Genomic DNA, 26,936 nt, shown 5'->3' on the forward strand with positions numbered 1-26,936 from the left:
GATCACATCCCAGTAAGTGACAGTTTCTATTTGTAGGAAAACTTTACTTTTTTTTCCTCTCTCTTATTTACTTGGGAGTACTAGAGGATGAAATTAGAAAAGTTGGTGCTGTTGTTTGCTCTCCCTACAACTTGGAGGAACTCAGGCTGGGTTGAACTGGCTGGTTGTGCTGTGTGGGAGGGAGGAATTCTCTTCCCTCTGCTCTCCCTGCTCCGTGCCTTCCGTGGGGCAAGGGGAGGGAGGAGGAGATGCTCTGGGGTTGGGGAAGAGTAATATCAAAAAGCAGAGGTTAATACCTTGGTAATGGTGCTGTGAGTTGATCTTAGAGAGACTGCTGGTTGATTTGTTTAAAATTAAGCTGCACTTAAAATCTGAGATGGGACAGGGCTTAAACTGGGCACGGATATTGCTCATGGGATTGTTACTGGAGAAACCTGTCCTGACGTGCACAGAACCTCACAATGACAGAGTTGGGGGCTTGGAGGGACCCTGGAGATCCTTCAGAGAGCAGGGAACACAGGAGTGTGCCCAGGTGGGATGGGATGTCTCGAGAGGGAGGCTCCATGAGGAACAGCCCCTGGATCGCTGGGAGATAGGAGTTCTGCTCTAAGATTTGATTTCAAGCCCAGCTGACAGAGGAGCTGACCCTGCCCAGAGCCCCTGCAGGACCTGTGAGTGGGACAGCAGCTCTTCCCAAGCTGCCACTTTTGCTTTAAATCTTCCTTTAAAAAAAAAGGAGAAGGAAGGCAAACAGCCAGTGCAGTGAAACACGCAGGAAAATTGGTGATGCCTTGAAATTAAAAGCATTTTTTAGGCCATGGCCATTTAAAGCAGCTTAATTAGAATTAAAGAATTTTAAAGAGTTTTTATAATGCACTTGTTAATCTTTTGGCTGAATCATATTGCGTTTTATTCTATCTAATTGATTTTTAGCAATTTAGTAGTGTCATTATCTTTCCCTTAATTACAGATCAAATCAAATAAAAAACGTATTCACAAGTTGAGGTTCTTAACAGCCAAAGAAATATGGAAATGCTTTATTAGCACATGTTTCTAATGGCTGCTGTTTGCAGAAGAGTTGGATGTGTCCATTTAACAGACATCCTTGTTGGGAGAAACATTCCTGAGGGACAGAAAGTTGGGTTTTTAAATTTCTCACAGGATAGTCTTTTAGACTATGCCTTTACTTTGACTCTAGTAGTTGAAAAATAGTTTTAAAGCATTGATGGTAATTGTGGAGAAAGGGCTGACTTATGTGTCTGTTTGAGCACCATGAAATCACTAATCAAAGAGTTCTTGTTTTGTAGTTAAACATTAAATGTAAGTGAAGTGGTAATTGGTTTATTCTTGATTCCAGTATAAATTTATACTTCTTTTTTTTTTTTCAATTATTTAATATTTCCCACTCAGAATTTGTAAAAGCAATATAGTGGTCAGGTTTTTCCCATGTAAATTCTTTTGTTTCCTTATCTGAACCAAAGAGGAAGAAAATTGTCACTGTCTTCTTAATACTTGATTTACTAATAAGAGCAGTTTCTCAGGTCTTTGTGGAGATTGAATTTATGAATTTATCATACTTCAGGCTGCTATGGACATAAATCCTGGGGGAAAAAATGTTGAAAACACTTTATGTCAGAAAGTGTCCTGCATCAAAGTTGCTTGAACAGCCCATCAGGGCATTTTCACGTATTTTAAGGGCAAAAGCTTTAGGGTTAAAGTCTTTAATGGTCCTTTTAGAGGTGGCCCCGAGTGCCACGTGGCTGATGAGGTGCTGGAGGGGAGAGCCCCCTGAAACTGGTGCTGTGTGAGGGATGCACTGGTGTGCCAGCACCTGCTGCCAGGAGGGAGGGGAGTGCAAGGAAGAAGTGTCAGTGGGATGCTGTATTTGTTATTTATCGTTCATTATTTATCAGTCCCAGGCTCCTTCCCAGTGCTGGGCACCTGCCCTGGCACCAGGGGCACGTGGTCTGTGACACCCCAGTCCAAGAGCGCAAAATTCTTCCTGAGTGCAAGGAAACCTGGCTTTAAGGTGTAGTGTGGGGACTGATGCTGAGAGAGAAATCACCTGGTGGAGGAAATCAGATCCCATCTCCATGAGCTGCCTGACTCCACAGCACATTCTGTCTCCCTGATGGTTTCTAAATTGAGGGGCAAAAAGCTGTTGTGATAGTGTCACTAAACACTGCAGAACAAATTTCCATATAAAACCCTTCCTAGGTAGGAAATTCCAGTTAATAATAGTCTGGAGGAAAACTTAGGGTAAAACTTGAGCATATTAACTATTAAGAGTTTAATTTGAGCTCTGGGGGAAATGATGTATTGAGGTAGGTACAGTAAAACTGATGAGATTGCGGGCAGGTTTTACAGATGATTTTCTCTTTCTTTAAAGAATAATTGAGTCATTTTAATGATAAGTCTTGCTTGGCTTCTTTGAATGGACTGCATGTAATTAGTTGTAGCTTCAACTTTGAAATGTTTTGACAGAAAATGCATCGTTTAGCGGGTGCGTTTTTCCAGCATCCGCCTTTAATATTTGTTCATTTTCTGCAAGGCACAACTTTGCTACTCAGGTCAAATCGCAGGCACGGCTGCGCTGCCTTTGTTACCTCGATGGTTTCCTGCAGGATGAGGGAGAATAATTGCAGAGAACATGTTTTGCAGGCAGCTGGAGCCCGTTCCAGCCGAGTGCAGCACCTGCGGGCCGGCGGCGGGGCCGGGCTGCGCTGCCCCGCTGCAGCTTCAGCTGCCAGTGCTGCCAGGAATGCAGCGTGCCTGGCTCTGCCTAATTAGAGGGATGATTTGTGAAACGCTGGCTATTTATTTAATTAATCACCGGCACAAAGCTATAAAACCCATATTTTAAAAATCCCTGTTAGTTTGCCATGTGGTTAATAGATTGTGGCACATTAAAAAGTGACACGGTGATGTATTAAAAATGTTCCACCTAAGGTTGGCTGATGTCCTCGAGGAACTTGAGCTGTCTGCTTTGTGCAGCAGAAGCAGAGGATTAGAGGCTGATCTGTTCAAGGATTGAATATTTCTGAAAGCATTTATCTTTTCTAGAGCATCTGTTCGTTAAAATAGATCGTGGCACGTTCCTTAACGCACAAATAATGTTTATGGTGGAGTTTTAATTATAAGTTTTGGTTGCATTTTGTTATTACAAAGAATAACTCTATTCCTCAGTATTAAATTGCAATGTTTATTACTGAGTAAAATGTGTATAATTCTTCTAAAGAGGCTGTTTCTTCTCCTCACTAGAAGGAATCTGAGGATGGTTTGGGGTAATGAATGCATTTCTGCTGCAGCTGGAGCATCACCACTTGGATCGATCTAAACCTGTGGTTTTATCCCTCACCAGAGCAGTGGGAGCTGAGCAGCCCAGGGCTGCAGGGCAGGCTGAGCTGGTGCCACAGGGCTGGTGGGACATCCCACCCTCTGGGTTGGCTTGGGCACACAGAGAGGGAGCCAGTGTGGGGCACAGTGCCAAGGGAGGGATGGACAGGGCCATTTGTCCTAAATCTGACACATGGACATAAACACAGCCTGGGCTGTAACAGGGATGGACCTGGGCCTTCTCCCTCCTTCCATGTAGCATTTGTCAGAAAAAAAGCAGTATTAAGAATTCACATTAATAGCACTGCAAGTAAATGGGATTGTAATTCACAGAGAGTTGTACAAAGGAATGTGTGTTGCTATAATTGAAACGTGCTGTTACCAGCACTATGTGTCTTATTCTTTGCTCAGGACTTACATAATTTTATTAATTGTGGGAGTGAATGCCAAGCAAGAGCAGGCAGTGATTTGGTGCTGGACTGTGTGGTTATTTCTGCAAATCTGGTTCTGAGTGTGAAGGTGTGTTCAGGTGGAAGCATGGAAGGAACCTGTCCAGCTCGGAGGTGATGTCTCTCAGCTGTGTGTTGTGTAATTAACTGGTACATTAGGAGGGGGCTGGAATAAAACATGAGCATGTTACTGCAGCCTGGAGCTGGGGCTGTAGTGATCATTGCCATGCAGAGGATGCCTTGCTCAGAGCTGCTGCTGCCTCTGCAGCCTGCACAACATCTGGACCTTTAATTGACAAATCGCCTGGTGCTCTGCAGAGCAGGCATGCTAACTCAAGTCAACAATTTAGAATAAAAAATAATAGTGTGTTATTTACCTTGCAGTTAAATATTCATACTTTGTTATGCTTTGGATAACAGGAAATTACTGGGTTAAATTTTTATGAATAGTGACAGTGTGAATAAGATAAATTAAGTATTTAATGATGTTAATGGAGTTTTACATTGTGATCTGCTAACTGCAGCACAAGCTGGGGTGATGCAAAGGAGACTCCTCTCCTCAGAAGGGAACAATTTTGGGGCTTCACTGAGGAGCTGCAGGGCTGGCAGTGTGCTGGGGCTGCACCCCAGCCTCTCTGGGTGTCCTCCACCTGTGGTTTGGGAATAACAGGAGGAACCGAGTGCCCAAAGGGATGAAAAACCCCAGTGCTGGTGTAACCACCTGATGGAACAAGCACCTTTCCAGTCTTGCCGTGGTAGGGAACAGTGTGGTGGGTTGGAGAAGGAAAGAAAAAAGGAAAATATGGTCCCTTTTATTGCCATAAACATCTGTGCTCTGATCTGTTAGAAATTCCTGTGTGATGCAAATACTGGGTTATTGTGTTTCCACTTTTCCCCTTCAAGTATTTTCTGTGTGTCAATGAAATACCTAAGCCAGTAAGTTGTGCTGGGGAGGTGATTGCTGGATCACAGAGTGTCACCCAAACCAAAAAGCATTTAACTGAGTTTAAAAGTGAGAAGACATTTTGCATTTGGGAATGGAAGGCATTTGTTTCCATTTTGTGCAGTGTTTAGCGTTGTTTGCTGGGAGGTGAGTCAATGACTTGAATTAATTATAATTACTGAAGAGACATATACTGATTGGGCAAATAAAGTAGTAAGCTCATTCGTGCCAAGGCCATCTAATTAAATGCTAACTTTGGGTAAGCTAGATGTGCATGAAAGATTAATTTTAAGAGGTTTTTATGACTCCCACTAAATAATGATTCTGTAAAATCTTTGCATTATATCATTAGAACATCTAATCTTAAAGTGATATAACATTTAGTCACAGAACTCCATTGTGCAGGAAGAGGCAGTAAATTGTCAGTGTTGAAATCAATCACTTTTCTCTTGGAAATGTTTATGGACTTTGTTTTAATTTTGTGCCTGGTGTGCAGAGAAGCAAAGCAGGAGTGAGAAGGACACGCTGTGCCTGACTGTCCCCCCTGCTCCTGTTCTGCAGGTGCTCCCCAGGGAGAGCTGTCCTGGGATGGGGAGCTCTCCCCAGTCCTGTGTCAGGTGAGGTGCCAGTGACCTGCTGAAGGTACCCTTCTCTGCTGCTGGAGGGAGGGGTGCATTCCCTCATGCACTTCAATTAAAATTTGATTTTAAATCTTAGAAAGACATCTTATGTTGGTAGCACTGATAAATTTTAATTTTTTTTTAAATTTGATGTACTGTAGGAGAGCACCAAGGACCCTTAGTCCATTAATAAAAATACTAGGAAATTTTTCTGTGATTTATTGTACATTTTCAGTGTATCCAGTTACTCCTCACTTTCTTAAAGGATTGGTGGGATATAACATTTCTAACAATAAAAGCTTAATGGAATCAGATTTGTGATTTCCTAGAAAATTAACGAGATATTTTGTCAATTTTATTCCAGACTTCATTTGTCAGAATATACAGTGTCCAGTGACAAGCTAAAAGAATTTTTTGACAAATTAACTGTGCCACAGGTGACAGATCAGGAAAATGTTAATTTAACAGCCCCTTTATGCTTCCCAGATTTATTGGAGGCTATTAAGGAAACTCCAAATGGTAAGGCCCCTGGCCCTGAATAGATTTTCCATTGAATTTTATACAGGATCTATTAATAAAGTTTGGTGCTGCCTCTTTGAATATTGGTAATTGTCCTTTATCTTCTGGGTTTCCTCAGCATTTCCACTTGGAATGCAGTTTTCAGCTGGGAGCCAGAAGTAGTGGTGGATCCAGGAATGGCTGTGGGTCCGAGTGGTTCCTCCTGGAGAGGAGGCTGCAGGTCCCTGCAGAGCCCAGGAGCTGTCACTGGGCTGGCTCTGAGCCCTGGGCTCTGTCACTGGGGTGGCTCTGAGCCCTGGGCTCTGCTGGTCCCCATGTCCCTCTGTCCCTGTGTCCCCATGTCCCCATGCCCAGTGCCACCACGGCCAGCCCTGCTCCCAGCAGGTCAGTGATTGAGCTCTCAGGCACTTCTGAACAACTGACACTGCAGGATGGGCTGAGGCTGTGATTGCCCCAGACAGGGACCTGATGGCTTGGATTTGTCTTGTGGTTCTGAACAAATGCCACCAGTTTGCAATAAACACTCCTGGAAGCCCAGGAGTGTGAGTGCCAGCTTTGGGACAGGGAGCCCAGGAGTGTGAGTGCCAGCTTTGGGACTCAGGGAGCCCAGGAGTGTGAGTGCCAGCTTTGGGACTCGGGGAGCCCAGGAGTGTGAGTGCCAGCTTTGGGACTCAGGGAGCCCAGGAGTGTGAGTGCCAGCTTTGGGACAGGGAGCCCAGGAGTGTGAGTGCCAGCTTTGGGACAGGGAGCCCAGGAGTGTGAGTGCCAGCTTTGGGACAGGGAGCCCAGGTCCCTGGCCAGGGTGATTTTATAGATTCCTGGGTTTGGGTTGTGAGCTCTCACTGTTCATGCAGTGGCTGGTGGATAATCTGGTCTCTCTGGTTGTCAGTCCCAGCTCCTGGCTCCTTTGTCCCTTTCCTGGCTGGGTGTATCAATTGCAACCTTGGCATCAACTCCCACATCTGGCTGTCCATTTTTCTTGGATCTTCCATTGTCAGGACCCAGCATTATTTACAATTCTACCCTCCTTGGATTTATCTGTGTGACTGGCGTGGTGTGCCAAGGAGTCCTGTTAATTTCCTGGTGGCTGCTGTTTGCTCCTTCTCCTGCCAAGGCAGCCTCAGCTCGGGGGGTCTGGGCAGCACCAACATCACCAACCCTCAGCCCCCCGTGCCCCCCGTGTCTGCACCTGGGCACACACAGCTGAACTGTCACCCAGTCCCAGCTCATTTCCCTTTCAAAATAAGCCCTGGAAGTAGAAAAGCAGGAGAGGTGGAGAGACAGAAGCCCACCCTGGTGGTTTTAGCAGCTGTAGCTCTGTTGTGTTCATGACCTGGAGAGGTTAAGGTGTCCCAGAGGGTCCCGGGCACATGAGCTCAACCAAAGCTTGCTCAGGTTTATCCAAACAGAGTGAAGGAATGTCCCATGTTCTGTTGCAATCCTGACCCTTCCTTTAATTGAACCAAACCGGTTTCTTCTTACCCTAAAAATAAGAGAAGAGGAGGTATCTGTTCTATAAAAATGCTTTCTTAAAAAATAAATGTATTATGTTGGGATGGATTTTAATAATACTTTTAGCTATGCCAGTATGAATAACTTTAATCTTTAAATTCCTATTACTTCTCTAATTTATAATCACACTGAAGGATCAAATGGTTTTTAACAATATATTGAAATTAGCACATGGCATTTAACTCCCTGTTTTATGCTCTCATTATAGATTTATAGCATTGAATCCTTTTATTCTGTTACTTAGAATTCCAAGTGGTTAATTCAGGAAGCCCTTTCTCTTCTCAAGGCCCCTGTAGTATGGAGAGAGATGGAGATACAGAGTTACTTGGAGTGCTTTGGAAGAGGGGGTCAGGATGTGCAATCTTTTGTTTGTTTAGAAGATTTCTGGGTGAAAGCTGCAGTCCCACCTGCAGTGGATTAAACATCCTTTCCTTGTAATGCAAACTTCATAGATCTGTGTTGCTGTGTGCTTTATGGTTTATTTAATTGTCAGTCTCCAGGGCACCAGATGGATTCTTTTCATCCAGTAAGTTCCAGTAAAGCCCAGTATTAGTTGCTTCTTCTTGGTGTCCTCAAACAGAGCACGTCAGTGGCTCAGCTGTGGTTTGTTCTGCTCTTGGCAAGCCATGGCCAAGCCTTGGTGAGTGGGTGTGTGTGCTCCCTCTGGGGGCTCCTCAGGTGGAGGGGAAGAGCTGCAGAAGAGAGCAGAAGTGCAGAAACAAGGGTAGTGCACTTCAGAAGTCTTAGGCTGGTTTGTTGGGTCCCTCCTCCTCCCCATCCCACGCATAATTCCGTTTTTTTTTGGATTCTGCAGGAACTTGGGATCCTGCAGCAAAGTTCAGGCTCTTTATGGAAATCTGTGAAATCATGTCCAGATATTTCATGTCCTTTTTACAGATAAACAGCAGGGAAATAATTGGAATTTAAATGTTTCTTCTCCATCCAATTTGAAGCCATAGCAGCGTATTTTAGTTTTCCTGCTGAGCCGATTTCCATCCGCCCAGATTTTGTATAAACCCGGTGACACTTTTGGATACATCCTGATGAAATATGTTTCCTCACCAGGGCCACGTTGGTACAACAGCAACCAAAAAAATCGATGTCTACCTCCCCCTGCACACGAGCCAGGACAAGCTGCAGCCCATGACCGTGGTGACCATCGCCAACGCCAAGGTGCACGACCTGATCGGGCTCATCTGCTGGCAATATACAAGTGAGGGACGGGAACCCAAGCTGAAGTAATGCTCTTTCTTTACTACCTCTGACCTCTCCATTTCTCCTCTGCAGCCTTTTTGCATACTGAAAAGGATTTCTGTGTCAGCGTTTGGAAATATAATCCTAGCACCTTCCCATTTAGCAGTGTTTCCCTCCCAGCAGCACCTCCAGCCATTTCTCTTTCAATTAACTGCTGTGTGCTGGGAAAGGATCAACAGGAAGGCTTGGGCCTGTAAATGAATCATCATTCCAAAACTATGTAAAAATAATGCAGACTTTATCTCTTTTGGTGTCACAGAGGCATTTGTTATTTCATGTCCCATCTATTTCTTGCTAGCGTCCTTAATGGCTGAGATCACAAGATGTCAGATAAAGTCCAGAACTCCTCCAAGTCTCTCTGCTCTGCTGGAGCACTGGTGATGGTTAGTAAGAGCTGTTCCTTTTTCGTGGCAGATGACAGGAGATGCATAGAAAGGTTCTTCAGAACAGCTCACCTGAGCAGCTTTCGTTTTAGAACAGCTGTGTAAAATACTTCTGGTTTTGCTGGGCCATAGAACATAAAATAAGGACTTAAAGTAGTTTATTACAGAGTTGTCAGCAGCAGTTACTGGCAGGGATGTCCCTGGTGCAAAGGAGGCTGAGAGTTTTGTTTGGATTTTTTTCTATATGAGCCAAATTTCACTTTTTTATTGATCCTGGAGTATTGAATGAATGGGTGGGGGTTTTTTGATCCTGAATTTCACAGGTCACTCTTCCAGCATTTTTCAGGAGTCCTGGAGGGCTCAGCTGCCTTAGCTGCTGCTGTAGCCCAGCTGTGTTGGGAATGGGAGTCAGGGCACTTGGGCTCCTGTGTTTGGACTTGCTGATTTCTGCTCCCTAGACAGGGCATGCAGGAAAGCAGCCCCTCTTGAAAACACTTCCATGGATGTTCTTTCTTTGGATATGGATTTTCCCATAGCTCTTCTCAACAGACATGTGAAATCTTTCTGGGGTTTAACACTTGGATTGGATTTGTCCTTTTTTATGTTCTGGAGAAGAAATTTAAAATTATTCACAGATGGTGCCATTTCATTTGCTGTTATTAATTTCTGTTCATTATATCACAAGTTCAGAGAAGTGTCCTTTGTGTATGATTAGGTTATTTTTTAATGAGTAAGACTCCAGTGATGTCAGTCTTTGGGCACACACATATTTTTCAGGAGCACAGCAGAGCACAAATGGAACAGCACCCATGAGTGGAGTGCTCCATGAACCATCACTGCCCACAGCAAAAGGCAGCAGTGGGAAGAAATGAATTTCACTGTCTGCCTTGAAGGATAAGATGTTATGATGTGTCAAAAAGTGCTCATGAGCAAGGAGGCTGTCCAATGTAATCAAATCTCAGGCAGAAGGAATAAAATAAATAAGGGAGTTGTGAGTTCCCAAGAGCAGGAGTCAGAGTCTGGGGACAAAGGCTCAGGCTGGGGCCAGAGCCCCGAGTTTCCAAGAAGTTTGTTTGCTTGGAGGTCCTTAATTATTTCTCATCATCTTTTATTTAGCATTGCTGACTGCCAGTCCTGAGGCAAGGATTGATTTAACTGTAAACTAATTCTCATACTTCCAAGTAAGGAAGGAGCTGGTGTAGGGTACCCATTCTACTTTGGCCATTTGTTCCTCATTCAGTCAGGTGAGAGTGTGGAGAGACAAAATGGGGATAATTATGGCACTGCACTAAAATACATCTATAGAATGGCTCAGATGGGTATGCAAGGCATGCAGAGTGACAACTATACCTGCTAGTGACACTGTGAGAATAATGAGGAGGTTTTAGACTTTATAATTAGGAGAAACAACCCCTTCTGTCTTTAGGAAAAGAATATATTACTGCCTAATTCCTTTTCCTAAAAGATAGGTGTAAGAGTCTGAAGTGAATGAGTACTAGTTGACAGCTTTGAGAACATTCTGTATTCAATTAGGCTGCCTTTTTTATTCTAATTGTGTTGTATTTGTCTCTATTCAGTCTCTTGGTTCCAGGAACCACTGGCAGTGTTAGCAGCCCTGTCCCTGGCCTCCCACACATGGAGCTGGGTTGTAACCCAGCAGACCAATTTCTTGCCAGCCCCTGACAGATGTGCTGGAATGATTCCACCTGCAAAAAATAAACAAAATCCCTTTCTAGGAAGAAATTAATAGTGAGGTGCACAGTTCAAATGGATTTGCTATTTTTAGAAGTGAGGAGTGAATCTCTCAGTTTTTGTGCTGAACTTGTAAGTTCCCAACTTCAATCTCCCTCAGCCTGGTGGAGGTTCAAAGTGCTGAACAGTTTTACTCACTGGACTTTTTTTCTCTTGTAGCACATGGTGACTAAATCAGTGTTGGTGCTGAGGAAGCCAGCCCATGAGTGCAGACTCTGTGGGATGTGAACAGTGCTGTGCATTTCCCCAGTTTGCTGGGAGAGGAGCTGCTGGGTGTGTTCTGCTGCCCCTGGCTGTGTGCTCCTCCAGCTGGGGACAAGGCATGGGACAGGGCACAGGGAATGGGGTGGGGTATTGGGAATCAGGAATTGCTGGCTGTGAGGCTGGTGAGGCCCTGGCACAGAGTGCCCAGAGCAGCTGTGGCTGCCCCATCCCTGCAAGGCTTCAAGGCCAGAAAGTTTCTTTACTGGTATTTGCAGAATTTCCAAAATTCAGAGTGGTGAATGTTGCTGAATTACCTTTTGGTGAGCGAATTTGCAGCTTACATTAACAGCAATGCATCATTATTCCCTGTTTTCTGTAATAAATGTCTTAGTCACGACGAGATGCCTATAGATCACCTGGACTAAGCACTCTCAATAAAGCACAGTTGCAACCAAAGGTTTGTGAATTAATTGAGAAAATTGCAAATCAGGTAGTCAGTGAAATAATTCATTGTCACATCCAATCAATAAACTTTGTAAATCAACTCATTTAATTCAAAAAATGATCTATATAGATCAAGCGACCAATTAAACAATTAGCATACACTTTACAATTAATTAATTTAAGCATCAATCATGCAATTAAAACTCCAAATTTAAACTGCAGAGTTTAGAAACATGCTGCCACATGCACCTCCAGCTTTACTGCGTGGCTGGGGAAAGGCCTGAGTGCTGGCAGGTTTACAGTCAGAACGAATACTTATTTTCAGGTCAATAATTTAAACTGAAGTAACATTTGAAATATATTTCAATGTTAGGAAATTATGATTAATACCTGTTTGGTAGCTATAAATAGATGTTTCCCTCTGGGCTTTCATCTGTGGAAAGAAAGGCTCAGCTCTTTATTTCTTTCACATTGTATCTGTTTCAGCTTTCTGTGTTAGTTCTGCTTGTTGGTGTTTATTAATTTGTGACTGCTCTTAGTGACTGAACTTAGGTATTTAGTAAAGGTAAGTTTTCTGCTAATCATTGCTATGTGTGGGACAGGTTTTTTACTTTTCCCATAGTTCATTACCCTGCTCACCTGCCCGAGAGCACTCTGCTTCTCCAGCCCACAGACACTAAACTTTCACAGTTGTTTGGCCTGTGAAAAATCACAGACACCACTTGTTTGCCTTTAGCTCTGAAGTGTAGTCATCATATAAATAAATAAATTTTCACAAATGGAGAAATATTCCTTCCTGCTTTATGAGATCATGAAACTTTTATAGATTTTAGTGTATTTTAATCATTGTCAGGTTTTGCTCATAGAGCAGTTAAGGACGAAGACAGCTCTGCCCTGAGGTTTGGGGTTTTTCCATCACCACGGGCTTATGGCAGCAGGACACGTTGTGACCTCTGGGGACACGTTTGTGTGGTGTCACCGTGGTGTTTGGGAGCAGTGCCCCGTGCAGGTGTGCTCTGCCAGGTGTGCCCTGCCAGGTGTGCCCTGCCAGGTGTGCCCTGCCAGGTGTGCTCTGCCAGGTGTGCTCTGCCAGGTGTGCCCTGCCAGGTGTGCCCTGCCCGGTGTGCCCTGCCCGGTGTGCCCTGCCAGATGTGCTGATGCAGCTCTCTGTTGCAGTGACAATGTCAGCGCCTACTGCCTGCACATCGCCGAGGACGACGGCGAGGTGGACACGGACTTCCCGCCCCTGGACTCCAACGAGCCCATCCACAAGTTTGGCTTCAGCACGCTGGCCCTGGTGGAGAAGTACTCGTCCCCAGGGCTGGCAGCCAAGCAGTCGCTCTTCGTGCGCATGTGAGTACCTGGCTGGGCACAGCCCTGCTCCCTCCTCCTCCTCCCGACCTCACCGACATCCCCGGGCCTCTCCCCTTGGTGATGCTCTGCAGTGGAGTGGTTTTATAGACAAACAGTTGAGTGTGGCTCAATAACAGTGCTGTGGTTGAGGAGAGGAATCAGCAGTAACCAAGCACACCAGCTGGAACAGGACTGGTGTGGACATTCCCCTCCCAGGTCCAGAAGAGTTTGGTGAGGGACATCCCATCCACCCCTGAGACCTGAGCTGTTTGACTTGTAGATCAAGGAGAATTTGCTATGTCCTTATCAGTGAAGTAGGGATAAATACTGTGCTTGATCACTTTTATTTTTCTTTACTTGTGAATGAAAAATCTCTTAAACCATCAGAAGGCCTTAATTACTAGAACAAAATGCCAGGAGCATAAGCCACTTCTTACTTGGGAAAAATATTTCATGTTTGGAGCTCTTGAAATGAAAATGCTAATAGGGTTTTCCTGGTTATTGGACATTACTTACATTTGTTAACACTACAGCTGCTTCTAGTTCTGAATAATCAGACATTTTTTAAAAAACCTGGCTTGTTTAATTAGTTTTTAGATACTTTATTGTGTACTGTGTTTCTTAGCGACATCGCAAAGCATCCTACAGAAAGCCATTGTCAGAAATCCCACGTGTATTCCCAAAGGCCACATTCACTTTGTTCCACTGCACTGGGGCACTGAGAAATAAAATATTCAGGCCCCAGTATTCACCAGTAAGTTATTCAAGGCTGAGATGCTGGGCTGTGCTGCACTGAGGCCGTGGTGAGGAAGGGGAGGTCATTGTCAATAGACATCTCTAAATTGTGGCCGATTTCTCATTTGGATAAATTGCCCTTCCCCAGCTGTCCCCTGCTGTTCCCCAGAGCTGTCCTGGGTGCCTGAGCTGGGCTCAGTGCTCACTGCAGTGACCAGGTGTGGCCCAGGGGCTGGGGCTGGCTCACAGAGGTGGCACTGCCCTTCCATGGGAGCCCAGGGACCTTGGGGGGGTCTGGGGCTGGCCAGCAGAGCTCTGCCTGCTGCTGGGAGCAGGAGGAGGCTCCAGCTGCAGGGCCTGCAGAAAAATGCAAAATCTTTTGGTTTACCATCGTTTGTGCTGATGTGAGGAGCTTCCTTCTAGCTTGGAAGGTGCTGCTGAGGAGAAATAGGACAGCTGCATCATAAGCAGTGCTCTTCTGAAAGGGTCAGTTTGGTGGTGCCAGCATCCACATTTTAATTTTAAATGGCTTGTGATTACTGGGTGAATAGCTAGGTTTAAATTAGAATTTTTAATGTGTCCCCTAGAATAAAGAATTACTTGATCATCACTTGATCAAAAGGTTGTTACCTCTGTGAGTTTACATGTGTGTGCTGTCTTATTTTTGTAGGGTTTGCTGTAAATTCTGTCTTCTTCCTCCCCCGTCACCCTACCGGTGCATGTAATTGTGGTTTTATATTTTGCATCTCTTTTTTTTCCTCCTCTTGCTGAAGTACTTCAGCTGCTGCCATGTCAGCCTTGTGACTTGTAATGTTTATTAATATTGAATCACTGTTGAAAAATGTTGATGCTTGTGAGGAGCCCCGTGCTGGAGCCGTGCTCCTCCTGGCGGGCTGAGCGCGGTGGGGCCCCGCCAGGGACCCCCCTTCTGCAGGACATGTTTGAGCAGAAACAGTTTGCAGAACTTTATACACTTCAACTCCTGCCAAGGCAAACTCTGAGCCACTCGAGCCAGTTATAAATGCCCAGAGGTGGTGGCTGGAAGTAGCCCACAGTGCAGTTTATATTCCGAGCTGGATGTGAATGTCTTTGTGGCTGTACAGAGTAGTAAATAATTGAGTTTGATTAGGGAGAGGGACCTCATTATCCCCCCACCTGTGCCCAGCTGGTAGGGGAGGGTCGAAATGAAGCCATTAGCTGTCGCTCTTACTGGCATCTCAAAGAGCTCAAATACATCTGTGTCTTATTTTCTTTTCTGGCACAATCAGTCGAGCAAGCTAAGCAGGCATGACCGAATTTGGCAAGTTCCAAGGACTCTGGCAAAGTTACACAAGGAGAAGAAGGAGGGCAGTCGTTCTGGCTGCTCACTGCCCATTAGTCTAGCGAGCTGTGTTTTTGGAAGGTGGCTGCTGTGGAGAGCAGAGCTTTGTCCAACAGCAGGCACAGCACCCACACACAGCCCTGCTCTCCTGGCCAGGGGTTTGGCAGGGAGAGGCAAACAAAGCACCACGTCCTTGGAAATACAGACTGCTTGAGGTGGTGAGGTCGTACCTGAAAGGCTTAAAATAAATCTGGACCATCATTAGGGCTTTTTCCCTTGGAAATTTTATTATTGGAACTTGACACACTCGATCTAATGGTGTTTCGAGGAGCTGTAGCTCAGCTGCCAGTTGGCACACAGAGGAAATTTGGCATCCAGTTCTTCTGCTCTGTAGCACTTTTTTTCTGTTTTGATATTGTACTTAAATTGCTTTGACTATTATATACAAATTTTCAAAGCAGCACCTCTGCCATACCCGATAGTTTAAGGTTTGAAACCCCTGTAAAATACCAGACTTGCATTGTGCATTTGCAAATTCAGTTCAAAGCCCTGAAATGTGTTTTTTCTTGGACTCCAGCAGCAGTCCCAAAAGGCCTCTTCCTGGTTTGTACATGGGGGTGGGTAATCTGCAAAGAACGTTCTAGAATATTCATATGAAATTTAAGACAGTAATGTGGGTGCAAAATTAAGAATGTGGCTGACAGGATAGTGGAGAGGGAGGGGTGGGGGGACATCAGAAAACTTGGTGGAGGTCTAAAGACTCTTATAGAGGTGTCAAAATGCAGCCAGTTAAACTCAATAGTGCACAGAGCTATGCAAGGCCAATCTGAGATGCACAAAGCAGGTCATTGAGGCTCAGAATAAAAGTTGTGGCTGGTATTAGTTAGTTCAGTTCCTATCACTGTGCACTTCATCTTAAAAATTACCCAGCTTAGGGTAAGTCCATTGCATCAGCTGGGATTTTGAGTCTTAAGTCTGACTTTGTGCTGATCAAGTGGAAATTGCTATTAGTCACTCCCAGGCACTTCCAGCCATGCCAGCTGGTTATGCAGTGAGCTTTAAGTGCTATCAATTCCATTTCTGGAAAGTAAATTCCACTTCTGTGTTAAGAAAAAAAAACAAGAAAAAAATCAAAAAATTAAATTTTAATTTAATTTTAATCCAAAAATTTAAAAATTGCTCTAGATTGGAAAGGAGCTTTTCAAAAAGTTCTCTTCTCATTCAGAGCAGAAACCCTTTGTCCTTCCAGTGTGGGTTGTTTTATTTTGTGGCAAAAGGGGGGACCCTGCCTGTTCCCGTGGCACCTCAGCACCACGAGGAGAGCTTCTGCCTGTGCTGCTGTTTCCCTTTCCCTCTCCTGAACCTTGCCACCCTGGCTCCAGCACGGAGGCTGTAAAAGAAGATGGAAAGCCAAGTTACTGCAGAATGATCACTATCATTAACATTCACGGGTGGTTCACTTATCATTCCTGACTGCACAGACATGGCAGCCGTTATGAAACGTCCACAGGTGTAGCACGATGATACATATTACATTGTGCCACAATGGATTTATGTATTCTGTAACAAAAGAAAAGTGTAATGAAAAAATACAGAAGGTAATCCTTTATTCCTCCACTGCACAATTTATCAGTAATGCCTGTGGATGATAAGTGCCAGGGATTTCCTTTGCTTGATTTAACCTTGTCACCCAGGTATGTTTTTGCAAAATGACAGAAAATACAAGCTAAGGAATTTCTTTGGCTTCCAATTTGCCAGCAGCAGTTTTAATTGATTGACCAGCATCTGCTTGTCTGTCCTATTTTCAGAGTGTTGACCTAAAAGGAAGGTATCACACCTCAGCAGAGTGAGGTAAAACACATTGTTAGTGATTGCAGTTAGGGGTGTGCTGGATTGGGCTGAGTGGGGACAGCCATGCCCAGGGCCAGGGCACAGCAGGCTGGGCACTGGGGAGCTCAGGGGGATGTGTGTTTCTCCAGCCCAGCCTGCTGTGCTGTGGCCACACCAGGCAGGGCTGTGCTGGCTTGGTGCTGCTCCAGAAGCTCTGGTGCCAAGCACGGCTCAAGGGCACCCTGGCAGTGTGTCCAGTGCCAGGACAAGGAGCAGTGACCTTAAACTAAACCACAGCAAGTTCCACCTCAAAGTGAGGAAGAACTTCTTTCTGTGGAGGGTGGCAGAGCCCTGGAACAGCTGCCCAGGGAGGGGCTGGAGTCTCCCTCTCTGGAGACATCCCAAACCCACCTGGGCACGTTCCTGTGTCCCCTGCTCTGGGTGAGCCTGCCTGGGCAGGGGGTTGGACTGGGTGATCTCCAGAGGTCACTTCCCACCCCAGCTAATCTGTGATTCCACTGGGCTCCTCCTCTGGGCACAGAAACGTGCCCTGGCTCTGGCCTGGCCCCAGGATGATGGCAGGAGCTCTTTGGTCTGGGTTAAGTCCACCCCGGCTCAGATGTGTGGCGTTGCCAGTGCTGAAATGTTGCTCTGACGTTGTGGTGCCTTGTGAGAGGGGAGCCAGGGCAGGGAGGGGAGCAGCTGGGGCAGGCTGGGGGTTCAGCCCCTCTGGCTCTGCTCCAGAGCAAACAGCCAAGAGTTTACAAAAGCGGGGCGCGCTCGGCGTCCCTGCGCTCCTGCCAAGCACTCACTCACGGCTCGCACACTAAATATAGCCAAACACAGAGGCTTTCTTATTTTGCTTTGATCAGTAAAATAAACTTTCAAAGATTGTTCTGGGATGAGATCCAGCTTCTGAGGCAAAGAATGGCCGTGGCTCGGGCAGGGGTTAGTAATGGAGTGTCAGGGAAATCAGCCTGACAGTTCTCAGGCCAGCTGCTCAATGGGAAGGAGCGGCTGAGCCGGGCCAGCCCGGAGCACGGGCGGGATCACAGCAGCCTGTGCTCCTTAGCAGCTGAAGTGTCAAGAGCCGAGACACAATCTTCCATGTTTGGGATGTGCCTGGTCGTGTGAGCAGCCCTGAGCTGGGGCCATCTGCCAATGGCCACTCTGTGCCCCGTGGGAAGGGGCTGCAGGCCCTGCTCTCTCTGGGGTGAGCAGTGCTGAAAAGCATTTTGTACAAAGGGGACAATTGTGACTCCGGTTGTTCTGGCCATAGCAGGTTATGGAAGCCTTCTGTTGCCTTTGCAAAAAAAATTTCTTTTTTCCCAGGAGTATTTTAATTTATTTCCCTGTACTTTGGTTGGCGTTTTCTGGAAAATTCCTGTAGGTATTGCAGAGCATTTTATGAATTACCTGGAGGCATCAGGTGTTGTGATGGTCTGGTCCAGCATGGAGGGCTTTTCATGCAGCCCTTCAATGAGAAACCTTGTGTTGCTTAAATAAAAGCACAAAGGTAGTTTCCTTTTTGTGATTATAGCTGTAGAATAGGTTTTTCACTTTAAAGAATCCACTGAATCTTGCTCAGCAGGGCAGCTGCGACTGAAGCTGTGAGGCTTTTGGGAAGTGAGGGATTGGCCAGGTAAAGGGCAGGTGTGTGGTGCTCGTGTAGGTCATGGGGCTCCACAGCAGCTTCAGGGGAAATCTGCTCCTCAGTGGAGTGCTGGGGAAGATCTCTGCTCATTGCAGGCCTTAGCCTCTGAGCCCTGGGGCCATTCCCAGGACAGCAGTGTCACCTGCAGTCCTGGTGGCACTCCCTCCCTCAGCTCTGCTCCTGCTGCGCCGAACACGCGGCAGAAACAGAGGGAAAAGTAGATGCATGAAAAGGTTGGGATTATTTGGTTTGAAGACGAGTAAGATAGAGTTATAAATAATAAATGGTCTGGAGAACATAAATTTGGGCTTTTAGGCAGTTTCATTTTGCCAGGAACAAAGGGAATTGAAAATGAAATTCAGATGAGACCAACGCGCAACCGAGGAGAGGGAAACGGCGTCTCACGCCAGCGAGGGGGGACCTCTCCTGAGCCCAGGCTCGGCTGCTGCTCCCAGGAGCACGAGTGGCCCCCAGGACACTGAGCTGTGACCAGCACGTGGCCAGGCAGGGGCTCCTGGCCCCCGTGTCACCCTGCAGTCGGTGCCCTGAGCAGTGAGTGGCGAGGGCTCTGTCCTGGCTGGGTCTCCCTGGGCTGGGGATGCCGTGTCTGACGTGACCTGAGCTCCAACCTCTGGCCCCAGCATTTGTGTTTCAAAGTGACATGTAATATGGGTTTGTTTTGCAGGATGTACTTGTGTTGCTTGGATTGCTTTCGCCTGCCAGTTGCTTTTAAAAATATTCCAGCTGTGCTGTTCATATAGAGCTGTACTCCCTGATTAAAATTCCTGGTTGCCAGATACGAGGCTCCTCCTCCTGCCCAAATAGCTTTGCAAACCAGTTTTTTCCATGCAGAGCAATCTCTCCAGTGGGAGCCTTCAGCTCTCGGATTTCCCTGGAACTGTCTGCAGTGACATCTACTGACATGAGCCGAGACTGACTGCCAGGGCTAAGGGGCAAAATTTACTGATCTGCTCATTCAGAGTCCCTTCTATTATATTGTCATCTTCTCTGCTTCCCCAGGGGTGCCCCTCTCGGTGTTTGGCAGCAGTATCCCCCACAGCTGTCCCCATGCCCTTTGCAGTCCTTCCCCCTGTGTGGCCTCTCCCATGGGTGATGGCCAGGACAAGGACCCACTGCCCTGGATCTTTCTGGGAGATTTTGTGCCATTGTGTTCACAAAAACGTGTCCAAAGGAGCCCCGTCAGGCTGGGAATAATGCATTGAGCAATACCCCGATAGTGCTGCAAAGCTGCTGCCACTGAGGGGTGTGCTGCCCCTTGTCCCTAAAGGTTTGTTACGTGTGGGACACGGATGAAAATGCCGCTGCAAACTGCTTTACTGTAGTGTGCTGGAAAGCACAGACACGAGCTGAGGAGATGAGGAGCCCCCCAGGTACGCTGGCTCATTTTTCTCTTCTAATGCTGAATGCCAAGTGATCAAAAATAACAATAAACTAGGAAAATCCTTACACCCCTTGTCTTAAATCTCAACCCATTTTGGCTGGTTTTGTCTCTGCCTTGCTCAGGCAGTTTGCTTGGTTTCTCCTTTTAACTTCCCTTTCCAGCCCAAGTTCGTTAACGTGTGCCTAACGAGGGCTTTGCTTGAAGCTAACGAGGGCTGCGGGGAGCTGCCAGTGATGATTGTTTTGTAAAACTGCATGTGCATCTGTCTTGCAGAAATGCTGCTCATGGATTCTCACTTATTCAGGTGGACAGTATGAAGGTCACCATGAAGGATATCTTACAAAAGGCCTTAAAGAGAAGGAAGGGATCACAGAGAGGCTCAGGTGGGTTATTTATCCTATTTTCTAGAGGGCAGGGTGTTTTCTCCACGAGTATATTTTATATCTCTTTTTAACTGGTGTGGACGTTGCTCAGGTTCTGGGGGGTTGTGTCCCAGCCCCACTCACAGCAGTTCTGCGCACAGGTCTGTGTTCTCCATGCTGGCACAAAGCTGGCAGTGCAGGAGCTGCATAATGTTTGCTGCAGAGCAGTATATCCATTCCTGCAAATATTTATTTATGATAACAAAGCCATTTGCATTCAAGACCAGTTCATGGTAATTTGGGATGATGGGTAGAAGTACAGCAAGTCCAGCCCATGATAGAGTTTGTATATATACTTCTAATTTATGTAAGAAAATTACGCTTAGTGCGATTTTAAATAATTTCAAGGATTCATTGTTACTTGTAGTGAAAAATTTTCTTTCTGCAACGTTATCAAAATAATGCTGTTATAGTTAAGGCATATGAACACTTAAAAAAGGACAATGTACAGTGCTCGTATTTCTACTCTAAACAATGTTTTTCTGGGGGGTAGAGGTGCATTCACATACATGTTAGTGTATATATTTCAGAAGTATAAGGCTGAGAGATCTTTCCAGTAACAAGAAATAATTACTGAGAGAAATTGCACTGAGTCTTGTCACGCAACAAAGGAACTTTAATATAAACCCATCTATATAGTGGGAAAGATAAGGATCTTGTCTTTGTAAATGAATGAAACCTCCTTATACACCCTCAGTTTTAACTAAAAGAAAATAAACCCCGTTCTCCTTAGAAAAAGTAGTTCAGTGCAGTTTTTAAATGCGTCTATAATCTGTCATGGATTTAATTAGCTATCTTCAGATGAGAGCTGAAGTTTTAATAAAAGTTAGAAGAGATAACACAGTGAAGGACACGGATGAGCTGTCTCAAGGCCATATTCCAAGGGAACGATAAGAGCTGTAAAAAATGGCAGAGAAGAGCAATTGAATGGAGCAATGAAAATCTGATTCTCGTAAAAAAAAAAAAAAAAAGGGGGGGGGGGGGGAGGAGGAGAGGAGCAGTGCCGGGGGTGGAGAGGAGCCCCGGCAGGCTGCAGCAATTTGGAGGGTGGCCAGGAGCCATCGCTCAGGCCGGCTGCGCGCCGCGCTCCAGATGTGCCAGCGGCACGGCCGGCCCTGCCAGCTGACTGCGCCGTGTGATAACCGGCTCTCTGGATGCCCATCGCTGGCCGCAGAGATAGAATTAAATGATGATGATCTTCCCACAAGTTGGGAGAGGAAACAATGCATATAAATCTTGATTTCATCTCAGCGTGAGAAGTCTTTATCCATCATCACTCATAATGAACAAGTCGTTAGCGGCGATGAATGGTGGTGGGGTTTTTTCAAACACCTCTTTTGTTCACTTTTTGGGTGACTTTTATTTATTTCCTGGGGTCAGATTTCCCTTCCCTGAAGGGAGGTTGCTAAAGGATTCACTTAGCTCAGTCTTTAAACTGCTTCCCCGCTTCGTGTAACAGATGTTTTATTCTTTGTCCATTTGAAATTTGATTCTGCTTTGACTTTGTTATTTTTGCTCAGTAGTTTAGAGAAGGAATGGACCTGGCATTTCTTCCTTCAGCTAGTACATTCACCTCTGCTGCCTTGGCCTTCCTGCTCAGAACCCTTTTCAGGAACAGGGTATATAGGGATGTATTAGAAATTTTTATTAACATTAACTTAGCTTATCCAAACCTTTCCTTATTCCCAATTGCATCCCTCTCCCAAAATGTAGATGATCAGGCTTTAAGGGGGTGGGGGTGCTTAGGAAGGTCTTGCTGTTATCTTTAAAGCAGCAGCAATTGTAGCTGTGTGCACAGAGGGGACCCTCTGGATCCAGCCAGGCTGTGCCAGTCCCCATCTGCCACGGGCTGGCCATGCTCTGAGGGCAGGGAGAGCTCAGGATGCCACCACAGTGGGCACAGAGAGACTGCAGCAGGAGTAAAAGGAAAGATTTTGCCATCATTCCTCACCTACCCCCAGATCCCTCACCACTGGAGAGGATGTGCCTCTCGCTGTCACCGGGAGATGCAGGGATAGATGGAATTGCAGATCAGAGCATTAGCACAGCACAGGCCTGGGCCAGGGTGCTTCAGGTCATTAGTAACCAGTGGATTAGGATGTCAAAGTTCTGAATAAAATATAAGACATAATTTAGGAGAAACATTTCTCCTCATTCAGCAATGTTTCCTTTAAAGCTGATTGGTCTGATATTTAAGAAGTCGTTACTAAAAATAGGCTGAACCTGTTTATTGAAAGTTTTTAGAATATTTCAATAAAACTGAAATGCCCATGAGCTTTTCTGCCTGTCTCCAATGGGCCTCCAGATCAGCCTTTTCAGGACAGATGAATTTATTGCATTACAGTTTATGCTGTTGTCAGGTACTGGTAGAAGCAGTTTCTTTCTGATCTGTTTTCACCACTGACTTACAGGGCATTGTTCAGACTGGTCCTGAATTGGTAGGAAAATGCAAACCTGGGTTGGCTACTTTGGGTGAGGAAAATTTGAGGAATTCCTGTGGTACACTTGTGGAGGGTTTGTTCAGCATGACTGGGGCTAAAACACTAGGCTAGTTTTCTCTAAATACTTTGTTCAGCCAGCAAAGATTATCTGTTGTAGCAAAATACTGATCAGTGGGTGACAGAAGTGGGCTACAACCTTTTCTTCATAGAAAAGGGCCTGGAAAAACAGCAGCAATATACTGACTGTGCCTAGCTGTATTGAGATAAAATTATTGCAAACTGTTCAAACTATTTCACCTTCCTTGCAATTCTTCTTTCTTAGTGTCTCAGGGCTTTTGACACATGAACCCTGACCATTTTTAAATAATAATATTTGAGCCAGTCAAGGGGAAGTGCAGGTGGTGAAGTAACTGGATGTGTTGTAGCTGAGAGAGCCTGGCCCCGAGTCCTCTCCTAGAGGATGTGGTTGTCCTGCAGCAGGACTGTGGGACCTGGTGACCTGTCCCACCACAGGCACCCACGGGGGGTTAATGGGAACACTGGATCATCCCCTGCCACCTGCCCAAATCACCAACTGGGAGAAGCACACGGGAATGGCTGTGAGTTAGGAAAAAGCCTGTAACAACCAGTCAGTGCTGCATACTGGAGAAGATAAATCTGCAGAGGAAATCGTTGAGGCAGATGTTTAATTAGTTGGAGCCAGGCTGGATAAATCGGGATAGGAGCTGTCTGTGCAGATACGCCGGTGTGCCTTCCCGTCCTCTGGGCTGGTGTCAGTGCCTTTAAAAACAAACTGTTCTTTTTGCTAGGAGAAAGCAGCAGCAGGAGTCGTACAGCCTCTCCCCTACTGTAATGGATTCCCCTGTGTACACTCATAAAATAGAAAATGTAATTGATGTTTTCTTATGGTAATGAAAACTAACGAAGTCGAATACTTTATCATCAATTTGTTTAACCTATTGCGTGCTCAGCAGCGTGTATTGCACAGGCATATTTCATGGGAGGGCTGGAAATAAAACTGCAGTTGTGGCTGAGCTTCTAGGGGAGACTGGTCTAATCCAGGATGGGCCACCTTGAGGGTGCTCAGGGGCATTGCTCATGCAAGAGGGTTTTCTGAAAACAGCTCAGATGGGAGAGAAGGAGCCCAAGGATGGGCACAGAGAGGGGAGCTGGAAGCTCCATCAGTGCCACAGGGACCTGGCTGGGCACAGCACAGCTCAGACACTGGGACAACAACCCTTGGACAGCCCTCGTGTCCAGAGGTAGTTTAAGGATTGTTTTGTAAAATCCTACCATGCCTACATTTCCTTTCTTTGGGCACTTCAGCAGCTGATGGTGCAAATATAAAATCTCTCTGCAGTGAGGCAGATCTGCAGAAAAGAACTCACATGCTGGAGATTGGGAGCATAAGAACTTCCTGTTCTCCTTGAATTTATCAGTAAAAATGTCAGATACCGTGCTGTCTGGATTTTGAACAGCTCTAACACCGAGGCCTGAAAAGCTGTTTCAGAAGGTGAGATTTGGGTGTTTTAGTGCTTGGGATAATTCTGCTCCCCAGAGATCAGTTAACATTAACTTCTGGAGCAGGTAGCTGTTGGGCACGCTTGAAAATCCCACCCTGGGGCTTGGCAGAGGAAGCTTTGTAGGTCATTCAGGTCATGTTGCAGAGCTGTAAAACACCATTACCCCTAGAACTTGATTTGCTTTGCTGGGAAATGACTTTCCTGCTCAGTCAGTCTGGTGTGTGTTTCTGCTGGTCTTACTTTCACCAGCACTCATGTGTTACCCCATTAACATGTAAGAAATTTGGGTTGTGGTAGGTGTGCCCTTTAAACCCTGCTTTTTTAGGGAGGCTCAGTGGGACCAAGGCAGGCAGAGTTCTTCCAAGGTGGAAGGCACAGCCCATGCTCTGATCCCAGGGCTCAGCTGAGGCTGGGGCTGACAGCAGCCCACAGTGTGCAGCAGGCAAGGAGATCTTATCAGGCTTTTTATATCTGCACTGAAGCCTGCACTCAATATTCCCTACACAATATGTTTCCATGGATTAGGATTTTAAGAACATAAGAAAGATGGTGACTTCATCCTTGATACTTCATGTATCTTGATGCCATGGTGATTCTCAAATTAAATATGTGCAGGAACTATATGTACACTTGGAAGTCATCTCCCTGCCTGTGAGCTGTCTCATTCCTGCTGCTCTTCCACAAACACATTCCCTGGGATGCCAGTTGCCTTCTCCTCCAGAGCTCAGCTGAATGGACTATAAATACTAATGCAAAGTAAATAACAATGCAGAGAGAATGTGTGCAGAGGCTTTGTTTTCAAACAAATTAAGCATCGATGTCAGTATATAAAACCCGAATGTTCTTAGAAGGAGATGAGAGACAAAACTAAACAACATAAAATGCTGAAATGTTGGAGTAATCCTGCCTGTTCCTGGTCCGTGTCAGCCTCTCTTCATCTGAAATTTCTAGTGAACAGAGAAGTCTCCTCTGATTAATCTTGTCTGATTTCAAGTAGAAATTCTTTGCAGGGTGAACATGCTACTGATTATTATTTAATAGCTGCCTCCGACTGCAAACATCCCCCGACCAGAAAGGCTCAGTCCTTTTAAGAACAAAACGCTCTACAAGTTTAATTGTTATAAACAAAACCTTCTGCCAACATTGCACAGACGTGACCTGTATTTTCCGTAGGTTAGAGGGAGAGTTATTAGCTCAGTGTTCTGTGAGTTTGGAGAAAGATTAATACTTTTTCAATAAATGAAAACAGCTGCTTTGCAATAACATTCAAGTCCCTAACAGCTGTCAACCAGTGCTTTTTGCATTCTTTAAAATGTGTAAAGTGACCAAAAATAGTTTAAAATAATCTTCCTGGTCTGTTTAAGTGTATTATTTCACTGGCACAGGAAGCTGAATAATAAGAAAAGAGAAAGATTCAAGAAACAGGCGTAGGACTTAAAGATAAAAGCCTCCATATCATATTTTAGTGTCTACGCTAGAATCAGAGGAATTACAGCTGCCAAGGCCAGGGAAAGGAGCCTATTCCATCCCCTGGTGCCTGGGAGCACAGTCTGTACCAGAGCCAGGTTTTGTGGTGGTTGGTTATTGCCATGGTTTGGATTTGTTCACACAAAGTTCAGGTTACCCTCAGAACCTGGAGACTCTCAGATGGAGGGCTCTGCTTGGGGCTCATCTTTGTTTGAGGAGCAGCTGGGGAGGAGAGCTCTGAGTTGTGTTTGAAAATTCAGTTTCTGACATGTCAGTGTCAGCACCACGTTTAATGTCAAATTTCGTGACTTAAATGTTCTAAAGCAGCTGCTAGAGGAGCTGTGGGCCTTGCTGAGGTTTTCCTTCCTCATCTTACCCAAAGGGAGGTGTGTGTGTATTTTGATTACACATACATGTATTTATTCATGCATTTTAAAAAGGAGAATTAAAAAGATAAACTATGTAAAGCTACAGCCCTGAGATTCAAGCACTTCTAACAGATGAACTACAGTTAGAATAAACTGTCATTAAAGTTTGATACTGTCATGGAATGATGGTAACTGAGGAGTTTAAATTTAAAAGTAAATATGTTCGAGTAGGCGATGCATATGTTTGCTCTGACTCTTTCTGGGATGGAAGCCCCAGCATCTGTGACAGTGAAAAGCCAATTAATTTGTGTTTCCTTGTGTTCACACTCGTGCTTTTCTGCTTAATGGTATTTGTGAGTGCCTCTGGCTCCGAGCACTTTGTTTGGGATCGTTACAGCAGCCCTGCAGAGCCTGGTGCAGGGTATGAGCAGCTCTACCTGCAAACCCCTCTGGGATCCCTGCAAACCCCTCTGGGATCCCTGCAACCCCCTCTGGGATCCCTACAACCCCCTCTGGGATCCCTGCACACCCCTCAGGGTCCCTGCAAACCCCTCTGGGATCCCTACAAACCCCTCTGGGATCCCTGCAAACCCCTCTGGGATCCCTGCAAACCCCTCAGGGTCCCTGCAAACCCCTCTGGGATCCCTGCAAACCCCTCTGGGATCCCTGCAACCCCCTCTGGGATCCCTACAACCCCCTCTGGGATCCCTGCACACCCCTCTGGGATCCCTGCAAACCCCTCTGGGATCCCTGCAAACCCCTCTGGGATCCCTGCAAACCCCTCAGGATCCCTGCAAACCCTCTGGGATCCCTGTAAACCCCTCTGGGATCCCTGCAAACCCCTCTGGGTCCCTGCAAACCCCTCTGGGATCCCTGCAAACCCCTCTGGGATCCCTGCAAACCCCTCTGGGATCCCTGCAACCCCCTCTGGGATCCCTACAACCCCCTCTGGGATCCCTGCACACCCCTCAGGGTCCCTGCTGCTGCCGGTGGTCTCTGCCTTA

The 26,936-nt window shown here is 45.9% G+C and overlaps 1 protein-coding gene across 5 annotated transcripts in view; it reads left to right on the forward strand.

Moving 5' to 3' along the window:
• Positions 1 to 26,936, forward strand: part of MAPKAP1 (MAPK associated protein 1) — a 79,566-nt gene that overhangs the window by 23,421 nt on the left and 29,209 nt on the right. For 4 of the 5 annotated variants that reach the window (XM_030231363.2, XM_030231364.2, XM_050980807.1 and 1 more), the window contains 3 exons: positions 8,445 to 8,617; positions 12,593 to 12,769; positions 19,985 to 20,094. In XM_030231363.2, coding sequence (XP_030087223.1) covers positions 8,445 to 8,617; positions 12,593 to 12,769; positions 19,985 to 20,094 — 460 coding nt within the window. The remainder of the gene's footprint in view (positions 1 to 8,444; positions 8,618 to 12,592; positions 12,770 to 19,984; positions 20,095 to 26,936) is intronic. The other variant, XM_050980808.1, reaches the window with a different exon arrangement.

Source organism: Serinus canaria, chromosome 17 (assembly GCF_022539315.1).
Source record: "Serinus canaria isolate serCan28SL12 chromosome 17, serCan2020, whole genome shotgun sequence".
Taxonomy (NCBI): domain Eukaryota; kingdom Metazoa; phylum Chordata; class Aves; order Passeriformes; family Fringillidae; genus Serinus; species Serinus canaria.